The sequence below is a fragment of the Mesoplodon mirus genome (assembly GCF_964341445.2).
Source record: "Mesoplodon mirus genome assembly, chromosome: 17".
NCBI classification, from domain to species: Eukaryota; Metazoa; Chordata; class Mammalia; order Artiodactyla; family Ziphiidae; genus Mesoplodon; species Mesoplodon mirus.
Genome location: NC_138993.1, coordinates 24,478,088 through 24,491,357, shown reverse-complemented (window position 1 = coordinate 24,491,357; position 13,270 = coordinate 24,478,088). Strand labels below are relative to the sequence as shown.

Sequence of the window (13,270 nt, the reverse complement as noted above, 5' to 3'; positions counted from 1 at the left end):
ATTCAGACACATCATAGTCAAATTATCAAAAGACAAAGACAAAGAGAAAATATCTTGATAGCAGAAAGAAAGGTGATTCATCATGTAGAGGGGATCCTTAGTAAAATTAATAACTGGCTTCTCATCAGAAACTATGGAGGCCAGAGGCAGTAAGACGACATATTCAAAGTGCAGAAAAGAAAAAACTGTCAACCAAGAATTCTTCAAAAAATAAAGGTGAAATTAAGAAATTTCCAGACAAATAAAAACTGAGAATTCATCTCTAGCAGATCTGCCCTATAAAAAATACTAAAGAGTGCCCTTCTTTCAGGCTGAAATAAAAGCACACTAGACAGTAACTCAAATCCACACAATAGCATTCCAGTAAAGGTAACTGGAATATATGTAAATGTAAAAAATATATGTAAATGTAAAAACAATATAAATATATTTTGTTTGTAACTCTTTTCTTCTATCTGATTTAAAAGACAATTTCATAAAATGATAATTATAAAATTGTGTCACTAGATTTTTAATATATAAAGCTATAATTTGTATGACAATAGTACAAAGAAAGTAGAAGGGAACAGAGCTATACTGGAACAAAGTTTTTATATACTATTGAAATTAAGTTAGTATTAATATGAACAAGTTTGTTTTAAGTTAAACTGTTAATTATAACCCCTAGAGTTACCACTAAGAAAATAACTCAGGGGACTTCCCTGGTGGTCCAGTGGTTAAGACACTGCACTTCCACTGCAGGGGGCATGGGTTCGATTCCTGGTCGGGGAACTACGATCCTGCATGCGCGTGGCATGGCCAAAAAAAAAAAAAAAAAGAAAGCCAACAGAAAAAACCTCAAAAAAAATACAGTAAAAGAAAAGTGGGACAGAACACCTACTGAACGCTGGCAGAAGACCCCAGACCTCCCAAAAGACGCCCTCCGGCGACCGACACGCAGAGGCGGGGCCAAATCCAAAGCTGAGACCCAGGAGCTGTGAGAACAAAGAAGAGAAAGGGAAACCTCTCCCAGCAGCCTCAGAAGCAGCGGATTAAAGCTCCACAATCAACTTGATGTACCCTGCATCTGTGGAATACATGAATAGACAACACATCATCCCAAATTGAGGAGCCCGGAGTCAGTGCTGTGCCTCTGAGGTGGGAGAGCCAACTTCAGGACACTGGTCCACAGGAGACCTCCCAGCTCCACATAATATCAAACAGCGAAAATCTTCCAGAGATCTCCATCTCAACACCAGCACCCAGCTTCACTCAACGACCAGCAAGCTACAGTGCTGGACACCCTAAGCCAAACAACTAGCAAGACAGGAACACAACGCCACCCATTAGCAGAGAGGTGGCCTAAAATCATAAAAAGTCCACAGACACCCCAAAACACACCACCAGACGTGGACCTGCCCACCAGAAAGACAAGATCCAGCCTCATCCACCAGAACACAGGCACTAGTCCCCTCCACCAGGAAGCCTACACAACCCACTAAACCAACCTTAGCCACTGGGGACAGACACCAAAAACAACAAGAACTACGAACCTGCAGCCTGCAAAAAGGAGACCCCAAACACAGTAACATAAGCAAAATGAGAAGACAGAAAAACACACAGCAGGAGAAGGAGCAAGATAAAAACCCACCAGACCTAACAAATGAAGAGGTAATAGGCACTCTACCTGAAAAAGAATTCAGAATAATGATGGTAAAGATGATCCAAGATTCTATTTCCCAGATCCAAAATCTTGGAAATAGAATAGACAAAATGCAAGAAACAGTTAACAAGGACCTAGAAGAACTAAAGATGAATCAAGCATCGATTAAAAACACAATACATGAAATAAAAAATACTCTAGACGGGATCAATAGCAGAATAACTGAGGCAGAAGAACGGATAAGTGAGGTGGAAGATAAAATAGTGGAAATAACTGCTGCAGAGCAAAATAAAGAAAAAAGAATGAAAAGAACAGAGGACAGTCTCAGAGACCTCTGGGACAACATTAAACGCACCAACATTCGAATTATAGGGGTTCCAGAAGAAGAAGAGAAAAAGAAAGGGACTGAGAAAATATTTGAAGAGATTATAGTTGAAAACTTCCCTAATATGGGAAAGGAAATAGTTAATCAAGTCCAGGAGGCACAGAGAGTCCCATACAGAATAAATCCAAGGAGAAATACGCCAAGACACATATTAATCAAACTGTCAAAAATTAAACACAAAGAAATCATATTAAAAGCAGCAAGGCAAAAACAACAAATAACACACAAGGGAATCCCCATCAGGATAACAGCTGATCTCTCAGCAGAAACTCTACAAGCCAGAAGGGAGTGGCAGGACATAATTAAAGTGATGAAGGAGAAAAACCTGCAACCAAGATTACTCTACCCAGCAAGGATCTCATTCAGATTTGATGGAGAAATTAAAACGTTTACAGACAAGCAAAAGCTGAGAGAGTTCAGCACCACCAAACCAGCTTTACAACAAATGCTAAAGGAACTTCTCTAGGCAAGAAACACAACAGAAGTAAAAGACCTACAATAACGAACCCAAAACAATTAAGAAAATGGGAATAGGAACATACATATCGATAATTACCTTAAATGTAAATGGACTAAATGCTCCCACCAAAAGACACAGAGTGGCTGAATGGATACAAAAACAAGACCCATATATATGCTGTCTACAAGAGACCCACTTCAGACCTAGAGACACATACAGACTGAAAGTAAGGGGATGGAAAAAGATATTCCATGCAAATGGAAACCAAAAGAAAGCTGGAGTAGCAATTCTCATATCAGACAAAATAGACTTTAAAATAAAGACTACTAGAAGAGATAAAGAAGGACACTACATAATGATCAAGGGATCGATCCAAGAAGAAGATATAACAATTGTAAATATTTATGCACCCAACATAAGAGCACCTCAATACATAAGGCAAATACTAACAGCCATAAAAGAAGAAATCGACAGTAACACACTCATAATAGGGGACTTTAACACCCCACTTTCACCAATGGACAGATCATCCAAAATGAAAATAAATAAGGAAACACAAGCTTTAAATGATACATTAAACAAGATGGACTTAATTGATATTTATAGGACATTCCATCCAAAAACAACAGAATACACATTTTTCTCAAGTGCTCATGGAACATTCTCCAGGATAGATCATATCTTGGGTCACAAATCAAGCCTTGGTAAATTTAAGAAAATTGAAATTGTATCAAGTATCTTTTCCGACCACAATGCTATGAGACTAGATATCAATTACAGGAAAAGAGCTGTAAAAAATACAAACACATGGAGGCTAAACAATACACTACTTAATAACGAAGTGATCACTGAAGAAATCAAAGAGGAAATTAAAAAATACCTAGAAACAAATGACAATGGAGACACGACGACCCAAAACCTATGGGATGCAGCAAAAGCAGTTCTAAGAGGGAAGTTCATAGCAATACAATCCCACCTTAAGAAACAGGAAACATCTCGAATAAACAACCTAACCTTGCACCTAAAGCAATTAGAGAAAGAAGAACAAAAACATCCCAAAGTTAGCAGAAGGAAAGAAATCATAAAAATCAGATCAGAAATAAATGAAAAAGAAATGAAGAAAACGATAGCAAAGATCAATAAAACTAAAAGCTGGTTCTTTGAGAAGATAAACAAAATTGATAAACCATTAGCCAGACTCATCAAGAAAAAAAGGGAGAAGACTCAAATCAATAGAATTAGAAATGAAAAAGGAGAAGTAACAACTGACACTGCAGAAATACAAAAGATCATGAGAGATTACTATAAGCAACTCTATGCCAATAAAATGGACAACCTGGAAGAAATGGACAAATTCTTAGAAATGCACAACCTGCCAAGACTGAATCAGGAAGAAATAGAAAATATGAACAGACCAATCACAAGCACTGAAATTGAGACTGTGATAAAAAATCTTCCAACAAACAAAAGTCCAGGACCAGATGGCTTCACAGGCGAATTCTATCAAGCATTTAGAGAAGAGCTAACACCCATCCTTCTGAAACTCTTCCAAAATATAGCAGAGGGAGGAACACTCCCAAATTCATTCTACGAGGCCACCATCACCTTGATACCAAAACCAGACAAGGATGTCACAAAGAAAGAAAACTACAGGCCAATATCACTGATGAACATAGATGCAAAAATCCTCAACAAAATACTAGCAAACAGAATCCAACAGCACATTAAAAGGATCATACACCATGATCAAGTGGGGTTTATTCCAGGAATGCAAGGATTCTTCAATATATGCAAATCAATCAATGTGATACACCATATTAACAAATTGAAGGAGAAAAACCATATGATCATCTCAATAGATGCAGAGAAAGCTTTTGACAAAATTCAACACCCATTTATGATAAAAACCCTGCAGAAAGTAGGCATAGAGGGAACTTTCCTCAACATAATAAAGGCCATATATGACAAACCCACAGCCAGCATCGTCCTCAATGGTGAAAAACTGAAACCATTTCCACTAAGATCAGGAACAAGACAAGGTTGCCCACTCTCACCACTCTTATTCAACCTAGTTTTGGAAGTTTTAGCCACAGCAATCAGAGAAGAAAAGGAAATAAAAGGAATCCAAATTGGAAAAGAAGAAGTAAAGCTGTCACTATTTGCAGATGACATGATACTATACATAGAGAATCCTAAAGATGCTACCAGAAAACTACTAGAGTTAATCAATGAATTTGGTAAAGTTGCAGGATACAAAATTAATGCACAGAAATCTCTGGCATTCCTATATACTGATGATGAAAAATCTGAAAGTGAAATCAAGGAAACACTCCCATTTACCATTGCAACAAAAAGAATAAAATATCTAGGAATAAACCTACCTAAGGAGACAAAAGACCTGTATGCAGAAAATTATAAGACACTGATGAAAGAAATTAAAGATGATACAAATAGATGGAGAGATGTACCATGTTCTTGGATTGGAAGAATCAACATTGTGAAAATGACTCTACTACCCAAAGCAATCTACAGATTCAATGCAATCCCTATCAAACTATCACTGGCATTTTTCACAGAACTAGAACAAAAAATTTCACAATTTGTATGGAAACACAAAAGACCCCGAATAGCCAAAGCAATCTTGAGAACGAAAAATGGAGCTGGAGGAATCAGGCTCCCTGACTTCAGACTATACTACAAAGCTACAGTAATCAAGACAGTATGGTACTGGCACAAAAACAGAAAGATAGATCAATGGAACAGGATAGAAAGCCCAGAGTTAAACCCACGGACATATGGTCACCTTATCTTTGATAAAGGAGGCAGGAATGTACAGTGGAGAAAGGACAGTCTCTTCAATAAGTGGTGCTGGGAAAACTGGATAGGGACATGTAAAAGTATGAGATTAGATCACTCCCTAACACCATACACAAAAATAAGCTCAAAATGGATTAAAGACCTAAATGTAAGGCCAGACACTATCAAACTCTTAGAGGAAAACATAGGCAGAACACTCGATGACATAAATCACAGCAAGATCCTTTTTGACCCACCTCCTAGAGAAATGGAAATAAAGACAAAAATAAACACATGGGACCTAATGAAACTTCAAAGCTTTTGCACAGCAAAGGAAACCATAAACAAGACCAAAAGACAACCCTCAGAATGGGAGAAAATATTTGCAAATGAAGCAACTGACAAAGGATTAATCTCCAAAATTTATAAGCAGCTCATGCAGCTCAATAACAAAAAAACAAACAACCCAATCCAAAAATGGGCAGAAGACCTAAATAGACATTTCTCCACAGAAGATATACAGACTGCCAACAAACACATGAAAGGATGCTCAACATCTTTACTCATTAGAGAAATGCAAATCAAAACTACAATGAGATATCATCTCACACCAGTCAGAATGGCCATCATCAAAAAATCTAGAAACAATAAATGCTGGAGAGGGTGTGGAAAAAAGGGAACACTCTTGCACTGCTGGTGGGAATGTGAATTGGTACAGCCGCTATGGAGAACGGTATGGAGGTTCCTTAAAAAACTACAAATAGAACTACCATATGACCCAGCAATCCCACTACTGGGCATATACCCTGAGGAAACCATAATTCAAAAAGAGACATGTACCAAAATGTTCATAGCAACCCTATTTACAATAGCCCGGAGATGGAAACAACCTAAGTGTCCATCATCGGATGAATGGATAAAGAAGATGTGGCACATATATACAATGGAATATTACTCAGCCATAAAAAGAAATGAAATTGAGCTATTTGTAATGAGGTGGATAGACCTAGAGTCTGTCATACAGAGTGAAGTAAGTCAGAAAGAGAAAGACAAATACTGTATGCTAACACATATATATGGAATTTAAGAAAAAAAAATGTCATGAAGAACATAGGGGTAAGACAGGAATAGAAAAAAAAAAAAAAAAAAAAAAAAGAAAAGTGGGACAGAGTGGAGGGGACAGATCGCAGAGCCATTTAGGAGGTAGAGTCAATGGAAATTTGTGTTGGATGAAAGTGAGATATTCTCCCGCAAGGAGCACATTGTCTACTGAAAGAATCTGAAGAGTGAGCAAAAAGTTATTATTATTATTTTTTTTTTTTTTTTTTTTTTTTGCTGTATGCGGACCTCTCACTGTTGTGGCTTCTCCCATTGCGGAGCACAGGCTCCGGACACGCAGGCTCAGCGGCCTATGGCTCACAAGCCCAGCCGCTCCACAGCATGTGGTATCTTCCCGGACTGGGGCATGAACCCGCGTCCCCTGCATCGGCAGGTGGACTCCCAACCACTGCGCCACCAGGGAAGCCCCCAAAAATTATTTTATATTGTGCCCAATGACTGGAACATAGAACAGGGGAAGTACAGTGACAGGAGATGAGGCTGAGACTAGATCATGAAAGGTAAGGATTGACCTTTGTTCCTAAGGTATTAGAGTGCTTTAAGGAATTTTAAGAAAAGAATTGACATGATTTTGAGCAAAGAAGTGATTGTGAGTCATTAGAGAAATTCAAATCAAAACAATAATGAGATACCACTTCATACCCATGAAGATGGCTACAATAAAAAGGACAGACAATAATAAGTGTTGAAGATATCGAGAAACTGGAACCCTCGTACATTGCATGTGGGAATGTAAAATGGTACAGCCTCTTTGGAAAACAGTTTGATAATTCCTGGAAATGTTAAACAGAGTTACAATATAACCTAGCAATTCTACTCCTAGGCCATATCCAAGAAAACTGAAAACATATGTCTGTATAAAAACTTGTATATGAACATTTATAGCAGTATTATTCATAATATCCCAAAACTGATGAATGAATAAACAAAAAGTGGTATATCCATACAACTGAACACTATTTAGCCATAAAAAGGAATGAAGCACTGATACATGCTACAACATGAATGAACCTTGAAGACATTGTAAGTGAAATAAGCCAAACACAAAGGCCACATATTATATGATCCCATTTATATGAAATGTTAAGGATAGGCAAATCCAAAGAAACAGAAAGTATATTAATGATTGCCAAAGGCTAGAGGGGTAGCAGGGGGGAAGAGGAGGAGGAGGAAACAGGGAATGACTGTTAATGAATGTGAGGTTTCTTTTTGACTTGATGAAAAATGTTCTAAAGTTAGATAGTGGCATGGTTGCACAACTCTGTGAATATGCTAAAAACCACTGAGTTGTACACTTTAAAAAGGTGATTTTTATGGTATATGAATTGTATTTCAATAGAGCTGTTAAAAAACAAAAACCATGATGAGTTACCATTTCACACCTTGTAGAATGAGTAAAATCTAAAAGACTAGAAATACCAAGGATGGCAAGGTTGGCAGGGATGTGGAACACTGCTGTTCGTCAAAGGGTAAAATAGTTCAACTACTTTGGAGAACTTTTTGGCAGTGTTTAGTAAAGTTAAACAGGCATCCACCCTATGACACATCAACTCCTAGTTATTTATTTAAGATAAGTGAAAACTTATGACTACAAGACTTCTGCAGGAATGTTCACAGTACCTTTTTCATGAAAGTCCAAAAATGGAAACCATCCAACTCTCCATCAACAAAAGAACAAATAAATTATGGTCTATTTATACAATGGAATATTACTCAGCAGTTAAAAGCAAGCTGATTGGTACAGGAATATGGATGAACCTCAAAATTATTCTTGGTGGAAAGAAACCAAATACACACACACACAAAAAAACTATACTATATGATTCTACTTATAGAAAGCTGAAGAACGAATTAGATTAGTAAAACCAATCTACCATGGTAGAAAATAGAACAGTGGCTTCCAGAGCAGGAGAGCAGGAGAGCAAGAGACCAGGGAAGGGGCACAAGAGAACATTCAGAGGTGATGAAAGCAATCTTGGTGGTTATACACATTTATAAAATCGTCAAAATCAATCAAAATGAATACTTAAGATCTGTGCATTTTATTAAGTATAAATTTTATTTCAGTTGAAACAGAAACAGCGATATGTGGAAAAATAAATATTTTACTGAAATATTCATGGATGAAGTGATACAAAGTGATAAATTCATAAAATAAATGATTAGTTCTTACAGTAGTTCTGTGGCACAAGTTCCGGGCTCTTAGGCGTTTTCAACTTGTAGGATACATCTCCAATATTAACTGTATCACCTAAAAAGAGAATACAGAAACACAACCATTACAAGAGACAAGAAAACACACTATGGCTTTTGCAACAATGATTCTCCTGACCTACAGAGAGGGATGTGAGTACCACAGATCTGTCTGTGTTGGGCATCCATAGAAACACCTGTCTATGTCAGGCACGGTGCTGTACAACTAGTATCCATAGTATAAGTTATGTATATAAAGAAGAAGTGTCGGTGAAATTCACTTTTTAAATGCTATTTTAGCAAAAAAGGTGAAATACTATAAATGTATTAACCAGCTTTATTTTCTCATTAATAGCAATACTAATAAAGTCAACAATACAGAAGGATGCATTTTTGTTTAAGATCATCCAAAGCACCCATAAGGTGGTATCTTTAACATGTATTTGCAACCTTTTTACATCTTTATAGGTTCTTCTTTTTACTACATACAACTTCAAGTTCCCTAGCAACATAACTCCCCAATTCAACATTTCTAGGTACGTGAAAAGAGCAAAGCCCCAGTGGCATATATGCCAAGAATTCCTACATGAAACAAGCAAAACAGCAAAAGCTCTCAGTCACTTCTACATGGTTCTAATTTTTTAAAGTAACATTAATTACTGGTTGATCTTCTAAAGTTCAGGAGTGAACCAAACAATCTCTGCTTTGCTCTCTCCAAAAGCAAAATAGACATATTCATCCCATCTGCAACTGGAACTTCACTTGCAAAGGGCTCAAAAACACTTAGAAAAAGTAGCTGTGTAAAACACATCTTTCAACACTGCCAGTTTTGAGCTAGTGAGGTATCCTGGAGAATAAGGCCTTAAATCATGGTACTAACAACAGCCAACACTTGTTGAATGATTACTATCTTCTAAGTCCTTTACACATTCCCCAAAGATGTGAGACAGAGACTTTATAAATGAGGAAATTTGTAAATCTATGGAAAAAAAAGTTTTTATAGATGAAGAAATATATTAGAGGTATGTGGTAAATTAAGAGATAAGTAGAAACATTGTGTAAAACACAGGTATAATTTCTAATACAGAATGCACATACATTTAGAGTGTGAATCAAAGGAATTTTCCTCTGAATTAGTCTAGACATCAGCTAGTACTTACTGAGTACCAGCTATTTGGCAAATACTATTATAGACATATTTATTTATGTTATTTCATTTAATCTTGACTCTAAGTAACCCATGGTTCCTGTGAGCTATTTCACAGAACCTACTGTAACAGAAACTCCATCTCAAACTAGGTTAGTATGAGGACATTGGGGTTTTTGTTACAGCGATTCTATGAAATACCTCACAGGAAGCATGAACCCATCATGAAGAGACCTAGGCTCAGAAACTAGTCCACAATATGTTAGGGAAGGCAACAGGAAGCATAGTCAAAGTCACACGCCAGGATAAACTCACTGAGATACCACCCCAGGCACCATTAGATCCATACTGTGGGACAACACAGTCAGAGGACAACCTTTTCCCCCATTTTATTTTGATATTTCTCAAACCTGTAAGAAAGTTGGAAAAACACTACCTTAAGATGCAAAAGTCATGATTCTTCATCCTTAAAGTCTTCAGATACATCTTCTAATAAAAAGGACACTGCCATAAATAAACTGTTCCTGCAGCCTTTGCACAACTCCCTCATGACTCGAAGTCATGGGCAGGAACACTGAACTGGCTAAGCCTATGTCATTAGCCACAGCTTGGCTGCCAGGGTACAGGTAGCAGGAAGAGCTAACTACTGTGATTTCTGGAGTGGAGTCAGAGCCCCACATCCAATCACGACTCACTCCACAGGGATTCCACCACTCTCTCTCTCTCTCTCTCCTGGCCCTCTCACCTCCTCTCTTTTCCTCCTACCTCATTATGACTCAAGTCTTCTTTGCCTTTTCTTCCTCTCCTCCTCAACTTCCAATCACTGGGTGCGGAGGCCCGGTTCTAGCCTCTTTTCTTTTCTATCTATAACCTCTCCTTGATGAGCTCATCTAGCCTTATGCCTTTAAGTGCAACTAATATGTTGCTTGCTCCCAAATTTATCTCTCTAATCCAGACCACAGAACTCGAAGCATGGATACCAACAGACTCTGAGGCGCCTAATAGTCAGCTTCAGGTTGATATATTCAAAACTGAACTTCTGATCTGTGTGTGTTCCACCCACCGTATTCCCCAGTTCTACTAATGGCAACTTAATCCTTCCAGCTTCTCAGACCAGAAATCTTGCAGCCATTCTTACCTTTTCTCTCCCACCCCCCATCAGAAAATTGGAGTGACTCTGTCATTAATATATATGTAGTATTGCCGACTTCTCTCTACATCCTCTACCACCACAATGCTGACCCAAGCCAGGTAGGGGTTTACTACTTAAATTCATTTTCTCATTTAAACAGCATTACCTCTCACTCCCTTACATATCTCCTCTCTCAACCCTGGCACCCTACAGTTAATTCTCAACAGAGCAGCCACAGTGATCATAAGAAAATAGGAACCAAGGAATGCCAGTCCTCTGCTCAACCCCCATCTTTGCAGTGGCCTAAAAGGCTATTTCTGATCTGGCACCCCATTTCCCTTCTGAGCTCATCTCCTACTAGTGTCCTCCTCACTTATTCTACTCCAGCCACGTGGGTCTCTTCGCTACTCCTTGAGCATGTCAGACATATATTCATTTCAGGCTTTTGCACTGGATTTTCCTACTAACTGAAATGCTTTTCCTAAATATATCCATTATCAATCAGGGGCCCAGCAAGAAACTGATAGTCCATTCAAAATGAATAACTGAGGAGAGAATAATAAAGGAACCATTTATGAAGGTATGAGCAGAGTTTGGGAAAACCAACAAGGATGGTGCAGTACCCTGGGACTAGCAATAACAGAAAGCCATTACCACCACTGGGCCTGAAGGGGCCAGGGGAGAGCAAGGAGAGAGAGTGAGTGCATTTAGAATAACTCCTGAAAGGAGCTGTGCCCCTTTGTGGGGGAAGACAGCAAACCTAAGGTGGTGACTGGCAAAGAGGGAGCTGGGGAATAAACATGAAGCACAAACTGACAGAACTGAAAGGAGGAAGAGAAAAATTCAAAGTCATATCTGGATATTTTACTATCTCTCTCAGTAAGTGATGGAAGAGCAGAAAAAAAAAAGAAGGATATAGAAGTAAAAACAATCAGTTCTTGGCCTCTGGGCTAAGACCAAGTGTAGAAGTAAAGATCTGAAAACCTTATTAACCACTTAACCTAAATGACCTTTATAGAACACTACACCCAACAATGGCAGAATGCATATTCTTTTTAAATGCACATGAAACATTCATCAAACAAGATCTTCAGCTGCACCATAATGCAAGTCTTAATAAATTTCAAAGGACTAAAATCATACGAAGTATGCTTTCTGATCAAAATGGAATTCAACTAGAACTTAGCACCAAAAAGATAACTGGCAAATCTCTAAACATTTGGAAATCAAGAAACAGCCTTCCAAAAAAACCAAAGAAGAAATCACAATGGAAATCGGACTCATTAAGAAACAGGGCAGTGATCAATTAGCCATGTCTGCTGTAGGCAAAGAGGAAAAAGACACTCACAGGGGTTAGGCATTTGCCCTCCCTGCCTCAAATGCTTATGTTCTTGGCCATCTGCTGTTACCATGCTACACCTGACTAGTCATCTAATCCATACCCATAGCCCACACTTGACCTCTGTACAATTAAAGTCTTATATGTCTACTTTGGCTCAGATCTCTCTCCCGAGTTCAATACCTCTCAGTAGCCTGTTGGACACTTTGATATTCCAGAGACACCTCAAATTTAACATGAGAAACACAGAACTCTATATTCTCTGTGTGTGTTGTCCAACCAGCTCTACCTCTTGTATTCTTACCTCAGGAACTGATGCTTTATTCCCTGACCTAGAAGCCCTTCCACATCTCTCACACTTTTCCTTCACACAAGTACTCCTCAGGTATCTTCATCTCCCCACTGAATCTACCCTAACTTTCCCTTTTGCGCCATCTGCACCTCACTCAAGGATTGATCACTCCATTCCTGTCCTTCTGCATAGTATCTGGCTCATCCTTCTGTAATAGCATGTCTCGCACTGTACAATTATTGATTATGGCTCCTTTACATTCAGAGTCTTTAAATTTGGGTACACAAGGACTTTCCAAGGGGACAGAGCATGGCAGTCTGAAGGGGATCAGTTTTCAGGTCTTCACTTCCATGTGTTCTTCCCTAACATTGACCTGACTGAGAATGGCCCTACAGGCTCTCCATCCCCACGGGTCTTTTCAGGAGCCCTTCTCTCACTTAGTTTACTATAGTGAACGGTGCGTTGCTCCAGGGGACCAAACAAAGGGGCATATTTAATTATGGTTGAGGAGAAGCCTGCTTTCAAAAGTATTCAAATCAACATAAACCTGCCTAGGAATACGTTTTCCATCTCATATAGTTCTACTAAAAGTGAAGAGTAGCTTTAGAACTGACCAGAGTAGTTGGCCTGTGTTGGCCTGTGTCAGATACAGTATATTGCAGAGTGAGGAAGTGTGAGTGAGTATTGTCAAATAATCCAAGATGGGAGAGCTCAGAGAGCAAAGGAAAAAAAGCTTTGAAAACTGGCTTTTCGCAACCTTAAAGG

At 38.5% G+C, this 13,270-nt stretch overlaps 1 protein-coding gene across 4 annotated transcripts in view; it reads right to left on the bottom strand.

Moving 5' to 3' along the window:
- Nucleotides 1-13,270, bottom strand: part of VWA8 (von Willebrand factor A domain containing 8) — a 369,162-nt gene that overhangs the window by 343,959 nt on the left and 11,933 nt on the right. For 3 of the 4 annotated variants that reach the window (XM_082602373.1, XM_082602374.1, XM_082602375.1), the window contains exon 2: nucleotides 8,576-8,653. In XM_082602373.1, the coding sequence (XP_082458499.1) occupies nucleotides 8,576-8,653 (78 nt within the window). Of the gene's footprint in view, nucleotides 1-8,575; nucleotides 8,654-10,178; nucleotides 10,200-13,270 lie in introns of those variants that run through there. The other variant, XM_082602376.1, reaches the window with a different exon arrangement.